At 43.4% G+C, this 20659-nt stretch overlaps 2 protein-coding genes across 2 annotated transcripts in view; one reads left to right on the forward strand and one right to left on the reverse strand.

Moving 5' to 3' along the window:
* Window positions 1-20659, forward strand: part of LOC148085107 (NLR family CARD domain-containing protein 3-like) — a 78729-nt gene that overhangs the window by 32611 nt on the left and 25459 nt on the right. The gene's annotated exons all lie outside the window — the stretch shown is intronic.
* Window positions 5408-9142, reverse strand: LOC148085109 (telomerase reverse transcriptase-like). Its single transcript, XM_087785494.1, has 9 exons — window positions 9069-9142; window positions 8894-8989; window positions 8098-8251; window positions 6677-6832; window positions 6449-6550; window positions 6240-6325; window positions 5857-5973; window positions 5691-5762; window positions 5408-5627 (listed from the first exon to the last, which is right to left on the reverse strand). Exons 1-9 carry the CDS (start codon window positions 9140-9142, stop codon window positions 5408-5410), a joined length of 1077 nt encoding a protein of 358 aa, XP_087641620.1.

Here is a 20659-nt window from a genome sequence, read left to right on the forward strand (position 1 = left end):
TCCTAAGGTTTGGAACGTTCCTTGTTTACTCTCCTGCTTTGCTCTCCAAACCAAGGGGAGGAGGAGTCACAGAGGAGGGAAGGCGAACAGTAGGGAACGCCTAGTAGGGGGCAAGCAGAGCGATTCACGGCGGTGGAGCTGTCTGATATCACTAGGACATTGGACTGTGACAGTTGGGGAGAGAGGTGAAGCAGAATGTTGTGAATTGCTTTCAACTCTATCCAGTTCATGTGTATCTACACTGGCGTAGATCTGACCTGAGATGCCTCCCCATCCTGTTAGAGATGCGTCTGTGAACACCTGAGTGTAATGAAGGACACAACCTAATGGAACTCTCCGTCTGAGGTCGGCTAGAGAGTTCCGAAATTTGATGTCCTGCAAAACCTGACCCTGGTCTTGCTTTGGATCTAGCTTAAGACAACCAAACCATCTCTGGAGCTCCCTTATATGCAGCAAGCCCAGCCGCACCGCCTTGTGAGCTACTGTCATGAGCCCCAGGAGGGACATAACAGCGCCTGCTGTGATCACATGACGCCAAGCTTCCAAGATCCTCACCCCACTTGCTCTCATTGGTTCCAGTGCTGCCTCCACACACTTGTTGAAGGTCCTGGGTGCCAGAGAGTAGCCGAACGGGAGTCAAGTGTATTGACACACTTGATCCTCGAGGGCGAAACGCAAGTATTTGACTATCGAAACTTCAAATGATGCGTTGGTCAGGTCAATAGATGTGATCCAATCCCCTGGACTTACACCTGTCAGCAGTCCTTTACTGTCAACATACGAAATGGGCGGGTAGCTATAAACTTGTTCAAATAGCTGAGGTCCAGTATGGGCCTCCATCCACCAGTCTTCTTTGGCACAAGGAAGTACCAGGAGTAAAACCCGCTCATCATCTCTGCTGTTGGAACCGGCTCTATCACCTTCTTCAGCAGGTCTAGAGACCTAATTTTTTAGACAGGATAACTTCTCCTGTTTCGCAACGTTTGCCCAGAGAATCCCTAAAAAATGCGGGGGTTGACAGGCTAACTAGAGCGCATAGCCCCACCTGATTACTTCCCTCTGCCATCTGGAATGAAGTAATACCGCGACTCCAAGCTGAATAATGTTCTGTCAGAACCGAATGAACGTCGGGGTGTCCCTCGGCCCGCCACGTGACTGTCATGGGACGGGCCTATAACAAAAGGACGTCACATGAGCCGCAACTCTATCTCTTGAATCAACAGAGCATGTACTCGAGCTGGATTCACTAGAACTCCCCACTCTCGTACATATAATCTAGCTCTGACGTCAATACTTTGATTGTAGATGTTTGCTTGTATAAAAACCGAGTTCAGTTTTGTTGTTTAAAGTCAAGCACGAAGTCTGCGCACAGACACCGGTCACTCCCGTCCCAGGTGTTATACTTCGATTTGTGGAGGAAAGGAACAATATGTATGTTGTATGTTCAGGTTGTCTATTTACCACTTCCAAGCAAAAGAAATACAAGCTTCTTTCACGATCGACCAGGCGTCCTTCTTCTTGCGACTCAACAAATTGACAGTCCAGAACAGAATAGCGTCGAGCTACGGGAAGCTTGCGCTATTTACATCCATTTCCCCGACCAGGGGTTCGGGTCTTCCGGCCGTATCGTTCTTTCAAGTTCTGATTCCCGGTGTCCCGCTGGGAGAGCTTGCCTGTTGTCTCCTGTAATCTAATAATTCAAATGTTCCCAGGCGGAGGTCACACTCGCTATGCGTTGGTTCCTGTCTTCACTTCCAACCTGGGGTCTCACCGGCTCAGTTTGTCCTTGACCTTTTGTGCACATCTTCAGGTGTGGTTGCCAGGCAGGTGTGGTATTCTACCAGTGATTTGACTCTAACGTGAGTTGAGCTGGTCTCCACTCAGTATCAGTATGCATGAGTATATTTTATTATTGTCTTACTTTATATTTGATTATCCTTTTAGCATTCATTTAAGTATGGCGTATATGTTTATAACAATTTTAATCTAACAACTCTTTCTCAATTTTCTTTTTTTTTTACAAATTTTATTTTCATTTCAGACAAAAAAGACAGTACAGAGTAACAAACAAAAATATATATATATATATATATATATATATATAGTAAATTATATTATATATGTAAAAGACAGAAAAAATAAAACCAACAGGACAATAAGAAACATCAAAACAAGAAAAACCAAGTGCCAGACCACAAAAGAAAAAATATATATATATATATAAGTTAACATTTTCAATGCTGCAAAAAAAAAGAAGAAGTATTTACAAGGAGGTCAGAGAGTTCACTAAACTCCCTCTAGAGGAACAGCAACAATAGGTGGCATATCATTGAGCCATTTTATGAAGGAAGGTGGAGATGGTGATTTCCATTCACTCAGGATCACTCTCTTTGCAACTACCAGAGAGAAAGCTAGAGCTTGTTGCTGAGTGCTGGATAGATTAGAGGTTGATTCAGAACATCCCAAAACAACCAAAGCACCGGTCTGGATCACATTCACCTTGTATGCTTTAGAGAAAAAATTGAAAAACTTCAACCAATAATTTTCTTTCTCAATCTGCTAAATAGTGATTGTTCCGCAGCAACATTTTATCAATAACTTCTTTTATCAAATATTTATCATCTTACAAACAATACATCATTATCATGCACCTGCACACGCTATATGTATGACCGAAACTATAATAGTCTGCCTGCAATATGTATGCAACATAAGATTCGGGCCCCATTCTGAAGTAGTCTTTCATCTTTCCCTCGTCGTGCTCAGTCGTCCAGTCCATCCTCGTCATCTTCAGTCGTTCTGACTGTTCCTCCTCAGTGGGTCCGACTGTTCCTCCTCGTATTCAAGTTGGTCCTCTTCGTCCATGTCCCAAGCCCAGTCCATCTTCTCCAACGTCCTCCAGGTCCATCTTCTTCAACCTACACACAAATAACCTTCATTCAGGAGTAGCTCTGACCATGAATATTTTATTAAGGTAAAAAGAAATGGGGATTTTCCCCATGTATTGATCCGTGTGTTTCTTCGGATAGGGGAATGTGTTTGATGAAACTTATCTTTTGTGTACGTCTGTCTACTCATCCAGGTCAGGACATTCACTTAAATTGATTTTTTTATATCCTCCGGTGTCGGTTATCGGGGCATCCCCCATTCTTACAACAGGACATGGTACCAAGAATCCCCAAATGATGAACATCATTGTCACCAATCCTGTCCACTGTTCATTCATTCCATTCATACATCAACCTCCCCTAGAGGACACATAAGATCGTGTTTATGTTACCTGTCCTTTGGGCTACTGTTGTCTGGGCATCTCATAGATCACCCTGATATTTTTATTTTTTATCAGTCCAATGGACTTTACCAACACCAACGCAATGAACACACTCTTTGTGCTCACCTCGTCAAGCCTGAATACTTGTTATAATATCCTAAATTATTTCTTAAAAAACTTTTGATATGAAAATCACAAGCAAAAACGTTTTTTTAACCGAATAGAGTCCCTATGGTGTGTATTCCCCAGTCGGGAGTCGGCGTCCTCGTCGGACGAAGAGAGAGGCGGGTGCAAGCGTTCAGTCTGGAGGCGGGAGTCTGGCTCAATGGTCAATCCTATTGGTTGAGTGCTAGGTTTAGCTAGCGAATCAGCGCAGGACAATGAAGCGGTGTCCCGCTGGAACAGTTGCCTGTTGTCTCATTTAATCTAATAATTCAAATGTTCACGGGCGGAGCTCACACTCATGGGCGTTGGTTCTGGTCTTCACTTCCAACCTGGGGTCTCACCGGCTGCGTTGGTCCTTTTGTGCACATCTTCAGGTGTGGTTGCTAGTGAAGACATATTCTAAATTACTTTCCTATAGGTGTATCCATTGATGAGTTGAATGTATGTCCTTTGTGTAATCAACTGTTAAACATTGATAATGTCATCTCTCGTTCAGATCTTAAACATCCTGTGTTGTGTTTTACGACCACTCTCTTCCTCACAGCAGGGGTTATGAAGTTTCAGGGCTCAGGGGCTCTGGCCAACTGTGTCTTAACTTTTATGGCCCTTGGTGACATGGCTTAAAGGTGACTGTGAAGATAACATACTGTATGTATTGGGGGAGGAAGGATAAAGCCACAGTAACAAATGTTGTGATTGTTTAGACAAGGATGTTCGCGACTTTTGAAGTATCAAGACACGGAATTTATGGTCCACGAACCTGGTTGGAGATAACAGGTGTGAAGGAGGTCAGGAGATTCTTTGTTTAGATTAGTGATCAGATCAAACAACATCTGTTGTTCATTATGGAGTCATATTTGGTTCTGGGAGTGTCTTGAGTGTCTTGGCTTTAAAAGACGAGACGATCTAAAGATTAAGTGCCACTCTCTGGGAGGACCTGGGTGAGCCAGGATGACTGACAGAGACTGGACCAAGCGCTGGAACTGTGGTATTTCTGAACAATCTGAACAATTTGAATAATTTGCATTTCTTTGTTTAACTGTTGTATTTAAGGTCTTGTTAGGCCTACTTTGGTAATCATACTTTGTTATTAATAAATTGACTGTCTTAATTCTAAAATGTCACTCTTCCTTGGATCAAACGAATGCGCAGAACTCATTAGACAGGAAAGAGATTTGAGTTCCTTTACTAGACAGACACAAATGTTTATTCTACCGGTGATTTGACTCTAACCTGAGTTGAGCTGGTCTCAGTAATCAGTTTGCATGAATGTTGATTGTGTGCAGGAACAAAAGTTCTTAGCATCAAGCAGAGTATACTTTATTATTCTCTTACTTTATATTTGATCATCTTTTAGCATTCATTTAATTATAATTATATGTTCATAAGAATTTTAATAGTTAGAAACATTCTAAAACACACATAACATACATTATTTAAGACTCAAAGAAATAAACTTTAATATTTTCTTTGAGACAAGTTTATATTTCTTACATTTACCTTTAAATGATGAGATAAAAGATGTTGAATTATTTACGAACAGAATTAAGTTTTTATCTCACATAGGAGCCGAAAAATATGAAGCATGTTTTGATAATCGCTACTATTTCAGTCGAGCCACAAAAGAACCGAAATTCAGTAGCAAACCTATGTCTGAAGTGAACTTTAACCTCACAGAGCTACATGTGTCTGAAGTGAACTTTAACCTCACAGAGCTACATGTGTCTGAAGTGATCTTTCCAAACCTTGACGTCCATGAAGAGATACAATCACCTGTGAGGACAATCATCAGTTTCTTCTCCTCTGTTGCTGATGTGTCAGAGCCCAGTGTGGGGCTGTAGCAGAGACGAAGATCTGTAACTGTGAGAACAAATATATTTCAACCTTACACACTAATGTATGAGCTGAGCAGGTTCGTTCTCTTTTTTGAACACACACAGTTACTCAGCAGAATGTTGCTTCAAACACACTTTATGAATCGTAGAAGTGAAAATAGTCGAAGCCACACCTTGAATAATCCCTGTGCACGTGCAGCGACTGAGTGTCCAACAGCAAACCACACCAGGGGAAGAGACAGAGACGGGGCAGGGCGTCAATGGTAGGATGGGGACCTGGTGACGTTTGGAAGTTGGTCACCATGTTCTGGTGGTCGACGACAAGTCCGTACTCCTGCACCCCGGAGAGCAAAGTCCTGGTGAAAAAGATGAGACGTTTATATTTGGTTCAAATGGTTGATGTAAAAAGTCAAACTCACGTTAGAAAAGACTCTGCTCGACATTTGTCTGTTGTAATCAACAGGAAATCATCGACCAGCCTCATCAAACATCTGCAGACACAGAAAGAAAGGTTGTTATACGGAACTGGCTCCCCCTGCTGGCGACACGACACAATGACATCTGTCAACTTCACGACAAACGGACACTTTGTCTTTAGGAAGATCTTGAAACAGCGTGTTCTCCATGTGACCATAGTAGAGGCAGCGGAGCAGACTAGACACCACAGAGCCTCGAGGAATACCTTGACCTTGACGGTACATTCTGGAGGACAAAGAAGATCTGATCTTAGGTTGTAAAGTAAAGATGAGAAAATCAAGCCAGAAAACATGGAGGCTACAAACATCCCCTCAGAACACGTCAGTGATTCTTGACCAAGCATTTATTAAAATAATGAGTATTATTTAAGGTTAAAATTCAACATCTGTCCAACAATGACAAGAACATTCTTCTGTCCACGTCTGCTTCTCTCACATCCGTCGATACTGAATCTGTCTGAACAGAAAGAAAAGTTAAAAATGAACACTAACCTCCTCCTGTACTCAACGATGGTCCCAGACAACAACCCAGTGAAGAAGTCCAGCTGCTCTTTCACACAATCGTCTGTGGAGAAATGCTGGAAGAAATAAAGATGAAGTGACGAACACAGACTTATTGTATAGTTTCCAGATAAATGCAGCGTAACAGCCGGAGAAAATGAAAACTACGATGAAGAAAATACTTTCAAGGTCATTCTTACCTTCTCTACCAGAACAGTGTGATGAGCTTTCTTGCTTTTCTGCAGCGACGCAACAAAGTTCTTCATGTTGGCTGTTCCTGCAGCTCCGTGGATGATAGTCGCCTGTTTCCACAACACAAATGAGTCGCTTCAGATACACAACGACACAACACGAAAATAAAAAGAACATTTAATGCTTCATTTAATGTAGTTCTGACTTCATTGTGTTTCTGTGATCAGTAAACTCACCTCTCGCACAAAAGTCTTACGAAGACCTTCTTCCGAGTCGGCCCAGATTTTGGCAAAAGTTCGTACGTTGAAAACCATGTCCTCGACTGATGAAAGCACTTGACCTATGACCTCTTGAAGCTTCTTGTGAGGGTCATGACCTCCACTAACAACCGCCTTGTTCAGGTGAAAACACAAACAGAGTTAAAGGTTAAAAAATAATCTAATGTTGAAGCTTTTTTTCTCTTTTGTGCTCATTTTCAAATCCATAAATATTTGGTTATAAATGTCATGTAAAAACATCTTAAACACGCCTTGTTTTAATAGACAAACATCACTAAAATCAATAATGTTATATTATTTATAATCATGTCATATTTACACACAGGAAACAGTCAGAATGTTTGTCCCTCGTTACAAACAAATTAATAATTTCTCTGAAATGTAACATCATGAATAGTGTTGGGCGACTTACTTTAAAATAGTAACTTAGTTACAATTACTTGTTACTTCTTTCAAAAACAACCCAGTTTCTTTACTTTTTAATAGGGAAAGTTTTTGTAAGAGAGAAACATTTGTACAAGTGTACGGGTCAGTGTAAGTTTGGATGCTGTGATTAAACAAATCACACAAAAAGGTAAGAACAATAAATGAATAAAACAAATAGAAATAAAAGATTAAATGCACTGATGGTCATTTTTGTGGCAGATGCAGATGTTCAACTCACGTATCCATTCTTCATTCACTTTTAAAGTAATAACATAGAGTTCTAACTTTCTATCATGTATGGATATAAAAAGCATCTCGTAAAAAATAGAAGTAAAAAGACGCTTTTGTTACAGCAAACCTTTACTCCCAACACTGATGATATATATATACTTAGTAACTATGGGCTTATTTTTGTCTCATAATTATGTGTACATGCACAGAGGGTGATCTGAAAATATTTAATGGTTGTACGAGCGATTTAATATTTCTAAATTGTATTTTGGCATTTACAAATACATTTTTACTTTTATATACTGTATACATGTCAGATGCAATTACACAGACTCCCCATTTACAAGTCCTGCAAATGAAAATGATATATTTAGAAATAAAATGTACCAAAGATACAAGTTAATAAGCCGATATCTACCAATGATCTCTTTAAATAATGTTTTAAGTCAATGTCTCCAGGTGTAGCAAAGATACCTTAACAAAGTAAAAGGGTTCGGCTCTGTTGTCCTTCAATGGCAGGAAGGAGGACAGAACTCGGTGAATGTCGCTCTTTCCCCAAACTGTGGAGCCGAGGAGAGACGGAGACTCTCGCACGAGGGCGAGCAAGACTGCATGTAAGTCGTGAAGATCCTGTGAAACTGGACATGAAGGATGAGACCAACAATAAACATCACATCCATGTGTGCAAGTGAGGATCAACAAGAGGTGAAACACATTTGTACCTGTGTTTTGACCTTCACCCCCATGACCCCAGTGATCGCTCTCATTCCACCCGTCTCTGGAACGAAGCGAAGGCGGGAGACGACGCTTGTACTGGGGAGGGACGCGACCTCGTCTGCACTCAACTCTTCCAGCTGGCATTTAGAAACGTGATTTCTAAAAGTCGCACAAACACATGAGACTTAGAGTTGCTGAGTGGAGAACGTTATAAAAGACTTCAGGCTGAAGAAAAAGGAAGCAAAAGAAGAAGAGGAAAAATAACCCACAGACATGTTCAACATTTTAAGAAGCATCTGTCTCGCCTGCAGTTAAATCAAAACTCTGCAGCGAGAATTCTGAGCCGCTCTAGTAGAAGAACTCACATTTCTCTGATTCTTAAAACTCTTCATTGGCTGCCAGTTTCTTTCAGGATCATTTTAAAATGCTTCCTCCTCGAGGTATATTTACGTTTCCATGAGCAGCAAGTGAACTTCACATAGGTCTCACACACAGTTTAAAACCTTTACACAGCAGACATGTTTGTTGTCGTTTGTTCCCGTGCACCTGTGCAGAGCCTGTGCAGGTGGGAAGAGGTAAAGTATGAGCCGCCAGTCATCATTTATTTTGATCTGAAACAAACCCCAGTTCCCAGATATCTGCTGATTATGATCAGTGGTCGATTGATTGAACACAACGAGCACAGACTCAAGACTTCAAGCCTTTAAATCTTGAGATAATTGAATGACTTTCATGTCGGTCCTCGTGTACAGGACACTGTAGTTGTGACGTCATCAGCAATGTTCCTTCACTTGTGTTCACCTGAAAGCCAAGTTCTGTAATTCAGCCCAGACATCGTAGCGATAGAACTTGAGAGTTTTCTTCCGTCCGACTCTCTCAGTGGCGTAGAAGCAGGATCTGACCAAGCCAGTCACGTAACAGCCAAGAAGCCAGGCCAGGAAGTGACCCAGCAGGCGTGTGCGATATGCCAGCTCACTGGGGGGAATCCTTCCTGTCCAGGAAGAGTGAAGACAGCATGAGAGCTGGTAGGACGACCATCAGGGGCCTCATGTACTTACACTAAAAATGTACACACTGAGAAGTTCACATCAGAGACGCATCAACAATGTTTGTTGTTACATGTCTGGATATTAAAGTATTCACACACATGTTTCTCTTTCTACACACTGATGATTCTTGTTCATTTACGACAACATGATGAGTTTTATACACGAGTGTTCATCAGTTATTTTAGACAATTTAGAAAATATAGGCTTGTTTTGATAACATATTAAAATGATCCACCAGAAGCTGAACAGGTTTGAATTGAAGCTCAGCAAGAGCAGGTTTTCCTCATGTGATCTGAGCATCTCCTTGAAAAACACACTTTCAGTATCACATGATGACTATATGTATGTAAACAGGAAACACTTTTATTCCATAAACGTAATATAAATACGCATGTGTTGCACTCGTCTCACTATAAAACTATAAATCCAACAGTTCATAAAGCAAATATAAATTCAAAGGATGTTTGTCATAGTTTCAGTATCTGAGGTGTTTGACAAGACAACACACACCATCTATGAGCCCCTGGAAAGAGACGGAAATAATAATAAATGGACGACACAAGCGCTGAACATGACATGAGACTGTTAACGTTCTTGAAGTGAACAGAAATACATATTTGAAGCTGAATAAGGAGAAATGACAGCTTGGAGTGAAGGAACTGACATTTGTGGGAGACATCCTGAGCAGTGAAGGCATCAGAGCGGATCCCAGAAGAATCAACAATAGAGAATATGACGAGTTCAAAATGTAAGAACGAGCTTTAATGGCAGGATTAACTACATGAGAAAATTATTAACTAATCGCTCAGAAACAAAGTAAAACAAATGACTGAAAAGAAAAGTGAATATTGAAGTATGATGACAGGAAACATGTTTATTTGTTAAAAAAGAAACAGACAGAAGATGTAATGTAAACAGCAAATGTTTGTCTGATATCAATGATGGACAGATATGTTGTTTGTGACTCTGGACAGTAGGGGGCGATGAGAGAAACAGAAAGAACGTGTTTAGATGTATGGAATACCAGAAATACACATTTATGCATGTATTTATCTCACAATAGCCATTTAATAGTCTTTTCCCCTGGATGTGGTTATTTACAAACACTTTATTATTCACTAATTGTGTCACTCATGGTATTCCATAGAATAGAGAATTAGGAAATACTCTTTATTTATCTGTTTTACAGTATTTAATATATTTTCTAACTTGTATTCCCCTTAATGTCTCTACATCCAAACATATTATATTACCTAATAATGACACACCTGGGGTGTATTTGACTATGATGGAAAGAAGCATTCTGGAAAATAACTGAAATACAGCATGAAGAAATAGATTAGAGTCTATCCCAGAGTTTAGGGGCGAGAGGCGGGGACATCCTGGACAGGAGGCCAGTCTGTCTCAGGGAACACAAAGACACATACGGACTTATTTTCCCCAAGTTCTCAATCAACCTCTGTATGTTTTTGGACTGTGGGAGGAAACCGGAGTGTCCGGAGTAAACCCACACAACACGAGGAGAACATACACACTCCACACATGAAGGTCATCCTCCCGACCTGGAAGCGAACCGACAACCTGGTGAAAGAGTTTCAGGTAGTTTGCTTTTTTAAAATATAATATACACGTATTTGGATATTGATTTAGACATTTACAGTGGAGAGAACAAGTATTTGATACATTTTTGAAGTTTTCTCTCTTACAAAGCATGTAGAGTCTGTCATTTGTATCAAAGGTTCAACTTTGAAGGACAGAATCTAAAACTAAAATGCAGAAAATCACAGTTGATGATTTTTAAATCATTAATTTCCATTGTATTGCATGACATTAGTATTTGATGGTCCATCAACCAGTAAGAATTTAGGCTCAGACCTGTTAGTTCTTCTTTAAGAAGCTGTTCTCCACTCATTACCTGCTTTAACTGCACCTGTTTGAACTCATCACCTGTAGAAAAGACACCTGTCCACACACTCCAACCTCTCCACAATGGCCAAGACCAGAGAGCTGTGCAAGGACATCAGGGATCCAACTGTAGACCTGCACAAGGCTGGGATGGACTACAGGACAATAGACCAGCAGCTCGGTGAGAAGAACAACTGTTGGTGCAATTATCAGAAAATGGAAGAAGTTCAAGACGACGGTCGATCTCCCTCGGTCTGGAAGCTCCATGCAAGATCTCTCCTCGTGGGGCATCAAGGATCATGAGGACAGTGAGGGATGAGCCCAGAACTACATGGCAGGACCTGGTCAGTGACCTGAGTAGAGCTGGGACCACAGTCTCAAAGAAAACCATCAGTAACACACTCCGCCGTCATGGATTAAAATCCTGCAGTGCATGACAACGACACCAAACACACAGCCAGGGCGACGAAGGAGTGGCTCCGTAGGAAGCATCTCAAGGTCCTGGAGTGGCCTAGCCAGTCTCCAGACCTGAATCCTATTGAACATCTTTGGAGAGAGCTGAAAGCCCGTGTTGCCCAGAGACAGCCCTGAAACCTGAAGGCTCTGGAGAAGGTCTGTATGGAGGAGTGGTGCAAACCTGCTGAAGAACTACAGAAAACGTCTGATCTCTGTTATTGTAAACAAAGGTTTCTGTAGCAAATATTGAGTTCTGTTCGTCTGATGTATCAAATACTTATGTCATGCAATTAAATGGAAATTAATTGTTTAAAAATCATCTGATTTTTCTGCATTTTTGTTCTAGATTCTGTCCTCACAGTTGAAGAGTAACTTTGATACAAATGACTGACTCTACATGCTTTAAGTGAGAAAACTTCAAAAACCAGGGGTGTATCAAATACTTACTGTATTACTTAATACTGTATTTATTTCACATTAGTCATTTAAAGGTATTTTCCTCTGAATGTCACAATTTCCAAAATATGGATTTAGTGATGAACACAGACTATAATTTCTCTACCAGAAAAGCGTGATGATCTTTCTTGCTTTTCTTGAACTGCACCAGACCAATGTCCTTATGTCTGAACTGACTTTAGGTCCAATTACATTCATCTCCTCAGCAGTCTTCCTCAGTCCTCAAGATCAATCCTCAAAACTAAGGAATGAGGTTCATCTGAGGACTTAGAAATGGGACTCCCCTTAAAAGCAGATTCGTCATCATAGGTCGTCCATTACCGTCGACAGAATATGTTTTACAACAACAGAACCTGCAAGAATGGCTCCAGCAACAGTGTTGATGGTGGACTTTAGACATGTTTTTATCAGCTGCCAGACGCAGAGATGTTCCTCAGAGAAGAGTTTAGAAGTTGGTCAGTTCATCTGAGGAGTTCATGTTCATACTGTACAGAAATGAGAATCGAGTTTGTCTGCGGCTCCTGGAATTGTGACTCATTTTATATCATATTTTTGCGAACTATAACCACAGAAAACAGCGACAAGACATCAACAGATTCTTCCGATTTATTTTTGAAACTTTTTTTCATCCACAATGTCATGGACTCGTCAGAAAACAGAAGCGTCGAGAGCAGGCGCAGCAAAGCCCCGGAGGCTAACATGAACGCCCGCTTAGCAGCCAACTTTTGCAGCCATGATGGACTCTCTAGAAGCAACATCTTCCTCAAAACTCTTCACTGGCTACTGTTCGCTCTGAGATCGCAGCAGTACAACGAGAAGTGAGCGAGTGCATTGAGCCGCTGAAAGAGAAGAAAACACCAGCAGACCCTCCTGGATCTACAACACGCTGCTAGGGATCATGGCGACGACCTCGGAGCTCCAGGCCTCCGTGAACACCTGACCGCAGGTGAAGCGACTGGAGGAGCAATAATATCCCACTGGTGGACCGGGACAAACCATTCTTCATCTTCTCTACCGGGACAAACCATTCTTCATCTTCTCTACCGGGGCAAACCATTCTTCATCTTCTCTACCGGGACAAACCATTCTTCATCTTCTCTACCGGGACAAACCATTCTTCATCTTCTCTACCGGGACAACCCATACCGGGGCAAACCATTCTTCATCTTCTCTACCGGGGCAAACCATTCTTTGTCTTCTCTACCGGGGCAAACCATTCTTCGTCTTCTCTACCGGGGCAAACCATTCTTCATCTTCTCTACCGGGGGAAACCATTCTTCATCTTCTCTATCGGGACAAACCATTCTTTGTCTTCTCTACCGGGGCAAACCATTCTTCGTCTTCTCTACCGGGGCAAACCATTCTTCATCTTCTCTACCGGGGGAAACCATTCTTCATCTTCTCTATCGGGACAAACCATACCGGGGCAAACCATTCTTCATCTTCTCTACCGGGGCAAACCATTCTTCATCTTCTATACCCGGGCAAACCATTCTTCATCTTCTATACCCGGGCAAACCATTCTTCATCTCCTCTACCGGGGCAAACCATTTTTCATCTTCTCTACCGGGGCAAACCATTCTTCATCTCCTCTACCGGGACAAACCATTCTTCATCTTCTATACCCGGGCAAACCATTCTTCATCTTCTATACCCGGGCAAACCATTCTTCATCTCCTCTACCGGGGCAAACCATTCTTCGTCTTCTCTACCGGGGCAAACCATTCTTCATCTTCTCTACGGGGGCAAACCATTCTTCTTCTTCTCTACCGGGACAAACCATTCTTCTCTACCGGGGCAAACCATTCTTCATCTTCTCTACCGGGACAAACCATTCTTCATCTTCTCTACCGGGGCAAACCATTCTTCATCTTCTCTACGGGGGCAAACCATTCTTCATCTTCTCTACCGGGACAAACCATTCTTCGTCTTCTCTACCGGGACAAACCATTCTTCTCTACCGGGGCAAACCATTCTTCATCTTCTCTACCGGGACAAACCATTCTTCTCTACCAGGGCAAACCATTCTTCATCTTCTCTACCGGGACAAACCATTCTTCATCTTTTCTACCGGGACAAACCATTCTTCATCTTCTCTACCGGGACAAACCATTCTTCATCTTCTCTACTGGGGCAAACCATTCTTCATCTTCTCTACTGGGACAAACCATTCTTCATCTTCTCTAACGAGACAAACCATTCATCATCTTCTCTACCAGGGCAAACCATTCTACATCTTTTCTACCGGGACAAACCATTCTTCATCTTCTCTACCGGGACAAACCATTCTTCGTCTTCTCTACCGGGGCAAACCATTCTTCATCTTCTCTACCGGGGGAAACCATTCTTCATCTTCTCTACCGGGGGAAACCATTCTTCGTCTTCTCTACCGGGACAAACCATTCTTCATCTTCTCTACCGGGACAAACCATTCTTCATCTTCTCTACCGGGGCAAACCATTCTTCATCTTCTCTACCGGGACAAACCATTCTTCATCTTCTCTACCGGGGCAAACCATTCTTCATCTTCTCTACCGGGGCAAACCATTCTTCGTCTTCTCTACCGGGGCAAACCATTCTTCTCTACCGGGGCAAACCATTCTTCGTCTTCTCTACCGGGGCAAACCATTCTTCTCTACCGGGGCAAACCATTCTTCGTCTTCTCTACCGGGGCAAACCATTCTTCTCTACCGGGGCAAACCATTCTTCATCTTCTCTACCGTGGCAAACCATTCTTCATCTTCTCTACCAGACCATTCTTCATCTTCTCTACCAGGGCAAACCATTCTTCGTCTTCTATACCGGGGCAAACCATTCTTCATCTTCTCTACCGTGGCAAACCATTCTTCATCTTCTCTACCAGACCATTCTTCATCTTCTCTACCGGGGCAAACCATTCTTCGTCTTCTCTACCGGGGCAAACCATTCTTCGTCTTCTCTACCGGGGCAAACCACTCTTCATCTTCTCTACCTGGGCAAACCATTCTTCGTCTTCTCTACCGGGGCAAACCATTCTTCATCTCCTCTACCGGGACAACCCATACCGGGGCAAACTATTCTTCAGCTGCTCTACCGGGGCAAACCATTCTTCATCTTCTCTACCTGGGCAAACCATTCTTCGTCTTCTCTACCGGGGCAAACCATTCTTCATCTCCTCTACCGGGACAACCCATACCGGGGCAAACTATTCTTCATCTTCTCTACCGGGGCAAACCATTCTTCATCTTCTCTACCGGGGCAAACCATTCTTCATCTCCTCTACCGGGGCAAACCATTCTTCATCTTCTCTACCGGGGCAAACCATTCTTCATCTTCTATACCGGGACAAACCATTCTTCATCTTCTCTACCGGGGCAAACCATTCTTCATCTTCTCTACCGGAGCAAACCATTCTTCATCTTCTCTACCGGGACAACCCATACCGGGGCAAACCATTCTTCATCTTCTCTACCAGGGCAAACCATTCTTCATCTTCTCTACCGGGACAAACCATTCTTCATCTCCTCTACCGGGGCAAACCATTCTTCGTCTTCTCTACCGGGGCAAACCATTCTTCATCTTCTCTACCGGGGCAAACCATTCTTCATCTTCTCTACCGGGACAAACCATTCTTCATCTTCTCTACCGGGGCAAACCATTCTTCATCTCCTCTACCGGGGCAAACCATTCTTCATCTTCTCTACCGGGGCAAACCATTCTTCATCTTCTCTACCGGGACAAACCATTCTTCATCTCCTCTACCGGGGCAAACCATTCTTCATCTTCTCTACCGGGGCAAACCATTCTTCATCTTCTCTACCGGGGCAAACCACTCTTAATCTTCTCTACCGGGGCAAACCATTCTTCATCTTCTCTACCGGGGCAAACCATTCTTCATCTTCTCTACCGGGACAAACCATATCTGGGCAAACCATTCTTCATCTTCTCTCCCGGGGCAAACCATTCTTCATCTTCTCTACCGGAGCAAACCATTCTTCATCTTCTCTACCGGGACAACCCATACCGGGGCAAACCATTCTTCATCTTCTCTACCGGGGCAAACCATTCTTCATCTTCTCTACCGGGACAAACCATTCTTCATCTCCTCTACCGGGGCAAACCATTCTTCGTCTTCTCTACCGGGGCAAACCATTCTTCATCTTCTCTACCGGGGCAAACCACTCTTCATCTTCTCTACCGGGGCAAACCATTCTTCATCTTCTCTACCGGGGCAAACCATTCTTCATCTTCTCTACCGGGACAAACCATATCTGGACAAACCATTCTTCATCTTCTCTACCGGGGCAAACCATTCTTCATCTTCTCTACCGGAGCAAACCATTCTTCATCTTCTCTACCGGGGCAAACCATTCTTCATCTTCTCTACCGGGACAACCCATACCGGGGCAAACCATTCTTCATCTTCTCTACCAGGGCAAACCATTCTTCATCTTCTCTACCGGGACAAACCATTCTTCATCTCCTCTACCGGGGCAAACCATTCTTCGTCTTCTCTACCGGGGCAAACCATTCTTCATCTTCTCTACCGGGGCAAACCATTCTTCATCTTCTCTACCGGGGCAAACCATTCTTAGTCTTCTCTACCGGGGCAAACCATTTTTCGTCTTCTCTACCGGGGCAAACCATTCTTCGTCTTCTCTACCGGGGCAAACCATTCTTCATCTTCCCTACCGGAACAAACCATTCTTCATCTTCTCTACCGGGACAAACCATTCTTCATCTTCTCTACCGGGACAAACCATTCTTCATCTTCTCTACCGGGACAAACCATTCTTCATCTTCTCTACTGGGGCAAACCATTCTTCATCTTCTCTACCGGGACAAACCATTCTTCATCTTCTCTACCGGGGCAAACCACTCTTCATCTTCTCTACCGGGGCAAACCACTCTTCATCTTCTCTACCGGGGCAAACCATTCTTCATCTTCTCTACCTGGGCAAACCATTCTTCATCTTCTCTACCTGGGCAAACCAATCTTCGTCTTCTCTACCGGGACAAACCATTTTTCATCTTCTCTACCGGGGCAAACCATTCTTCGTCTTCTCTACCGGGGCAAACCATTCTTCATCTTCTCTACCGGGGCAAACCATTCTTCATCTTCTCTACCGGGGCAAACCATTCTTCATCTTCTCTACCGGGACAAACCATTCTTCATCTTCTCTACCGGGGGAAACCATTCTTCATCTTCTCTACCGGGACAAACCATTCTTCATCTTCTCTACCGGGGGAAACCATTCTTCGTCTTCTCTCCCTGGGCAAACCATTCTTCGTCTTCTCTACCGGGGCAAACCATTCTTCATCTTCTCTACCAGGGCAAACCATTCTGCATCTTCTCTAACGGGACAAACCATACCGGGGCAAACCATTCTTCATCTTCTCTACCGGGACAAACCATTCTTCATCTTCTCTACCGGGACAAACCATTCTTCATCTTCTCTACCGGGACAAACCATACCGGGGCAAACGATTCTTCATCTTCTCTACCGGGACAAACCATTCTTCATCTTCTCTACCGGGACAAACCATTCTTCATCTTCTCTACCGGGACAAACCATTCTTCATCTTCTCTACCGGGACAAACCATTCTTCATCTTCTCTACCGGGGCAAACCATTCTTCATCTTCTCTACCGGGACAAACCATTCTTCATCTTCTCTACCGGGACAAACCATTCTTTGTCTTCTCTCCCTGGGCAAACCATTCTTCGTCTTCTCTACCGGGGCAAACCATTCTTCATCTTCTCTACCGGGGCAAACCATTCTGCATCTTCTCTAACGGGACAAACCATACCGGGGCAAACCATTCTTCATCTTCTCTACCGGGACAAACCATTCTTCATCTTCTCTACCGGGACAAACCATACCGGGGCAAACCATTCTTCATCTTCTCTACCGGGACAAACCATTCTTCATCTTCTCTACCGGGACAAACCATTCTTCATCTTCTCTACCGGGGCAAACCATTCTTCATCTTCTCTACCGGGACAAACCATTCTTCATCTTCTCTACCGGGACAAACCATTCTTCATCTTCTCTACTGGGGCAAACCATTCTTCTTCTTCTCTACCGGGACAAACCATTCTTCATCTTCTCTACCGGGGCAAACCATTCTTCATCTTCTCTACCGGGGCAAACCATTCTTCATCTTCTCTACCTGGGCAAACCAATCTTCGTCTTCTCTACCGGGACAAACCATTCTTCATCTTCTCTACCGGGGCAAACCATTCTTCATCTTCTCTACCGGGGCAAACCATTCTTCATCTTCTCTACCGGGGGAAACCATTCTTCATCTTCTCTACCGGGACAAACCATTCTTCATCTTCTCTACCGGGGCAAACCATTCTTCATCTTCTCTACCGGGGGAAACCATTCTTCATCTTCTCTACCGGGGGAAACCATTCTTCATCTTCTCTACCGGGGCAAACCATTCTTCATCTTCTCTACCGGGACAAACCATTCTTCATCTTCTCTCCCTGGGCAAACCATTCTTCGTCTTCTCTACCGGGGCAAACCATTCTTCATCTTCTCTACCGGGGCAAACCATTCTGCATCTTCTCTAACGGGACAAACCATACCGGGGCAAACCATTCTTCATCTTCTCTACCGGGACAAACCATTCTTCATCTTCTCTACCGGGACAAACCATTCTTCATCTTCTCTACCGGGACAAACCATACTGGGGCAAACCATTCTTCATCTTCTCTACCGGGACAAACCATTCTTCATCTTCTCTACCGGGACAAACCATTCTTCATCTTCTGTACCGGGGGAAACCATTCTTCATCTTCTCTACCGGGACAAACCATTCTTCATCTTCTCTACCGGGGCAAACCATTCTTCATCTTCTCTACCGGGACAAACCATTTTTCATCTTCTCTACCGGGGCAAACCATTCTTCGTCTTCTCTACCGGGGCAAACCATTCTTCATCTTCTCTACCGGGGCAAACCATTCTTCATCTTTTCTACCGGGGCAAACCATTCTTCATCTTCTCTACCGGGGCAAACCATTCTTCATCTTCTCTACCGGGGCAAACCATTCTTCATCTTCTCTACCGGGGGAAACCATTCTTCATCTTCTCTACCGGGGGAAACCATTCTTCATCTTCTCTACCGGGGCAAACCATTCTTCATCTTCTCTACCGGGTCAAACCATTCTTCATCTTCTCTACCGGGGGAAACCATTCTTCATCTTCTCTACCGGGACAAACCATTCTTCATCTTCTCTACCGGGGCAAACCATTCTTCATCTTCTCTACCGGGACAAACCATTTTTCATCTTCTCTACCGGGGCAAACCATTCTTCGTCTTCTCTACCGGGGCAAACCATTCTTCATCTTCTCTACCGGGGCAAACCATTCTTCATCTTTTCTACCGGGGCAAACCATTCTTCATCTTCTCTACCGGGGCAAACCATTCTTCATCTTCTCTACCGGGGCAAACCATTCTTCATCTTCTCTACCGGGGGAAACCATTCTTCATCTTCTCTACCGGGGGAAACCATTCTTCATCTTCTCTACCGGGGCAAACCATTCTTCATCTTCTCTACCGGGTCAAACCATTCTTCATCTTCTCTACCGGGGGAAACCATTCTTCATCTTCTCTACCGGGGCAAACCATTCTTCATCTTCTCTACCGGGACAAACCATTCTTCATCTTCTCTCCCTGGGCAAACCATTCTTCATCTTCTCTACCGGGGCAAACCATTCTGCATCTTTTCTAACGGGACAAACCATACCGGGGCAAACCATTCTTCATCTTCTCTACCGGGACAAACCATTCTTCATCTTCTCTACCGGGACAAACCATTCTTCATCTTCTCTACCGGGACAAACCATACCGGGGCAAACCATTCTTCATCTTCTCTACCGGGACAAACCATTCTTCATCTTCTCTACCGGGACAAACCATTCTTCATCTTCTGTACCGGGGGAAACCATTCTTCATCTTCTCTACCGGGGGAAACCATTCTTCATCTTCTCTACCGGGGCAAACCATTCTTCATCTTCTCTACCGGGACAAACCATTCTTCATCTTCTCTACCGGGACAAACCATTCTTCGTCTTCTCTCCCTGGGCAAACCATTCTTCGTCTTCTCTACCGGGGCAAACCATTCTTCATCTTCTCTACCGGGGCAAACCATTCTTCATCTTCTCTACCGGGGCAAACCATTCTTCATTTTCTCTACCGGGACAAACCATTCTTCATCTTCTCTACCGGGGCAAACCATTCTTCATCTTCTCTACCGGGGCAAACCATTCTTCATCTTCTCTACCGGGGCAAACCATTCTTCATCTTCTCTACTGGGGCAAACCATTCTTCATCCTCGCGGACTATCCACCCGTTGCTAGGAGACGAGCAGCATCACGGAGGTGAAGCTCTGCACTCTTGCATCAAGTTTGTTCTTCAGGCGGTTCTCAGGATCACAACATCTGATGTGATAACGCATCGTTTCCAGGACCAGCAGCTGCATCTGACTTCGTTAAGAAACACCTGAAGAAGGTGGTGGATCCAAACACTTAAGTCGTTGTGGGGGAGCAAATATTCTGATTTGAATGTTGACAACAAGAAGTTCTCAGAGTGAGTTGTTGTCTATAAAGTTTTTGTGTTAAATATATCTTGTTTATATAGATTATCATTATCACATAAATATATATATACATGTATATTTATTTATTGTTGCGTCAAGTTTTGTTTGTTCAAGA

Source organism: Callionymus lyra, chromosome 2 (genome assembly GCF_982586985.1).
Source record: "Callionymus lyra chromosome 2, fCalLyr1.hap1.1, whole genome shotgun sequence".
In the NCBI taxonomy this organism is placed as follows: Eukaryota; Metazoa; Chordata; class Actinopteri; order Syngnathiformes; family Callionymidae; genus Callionymus; species Callionymus lyra.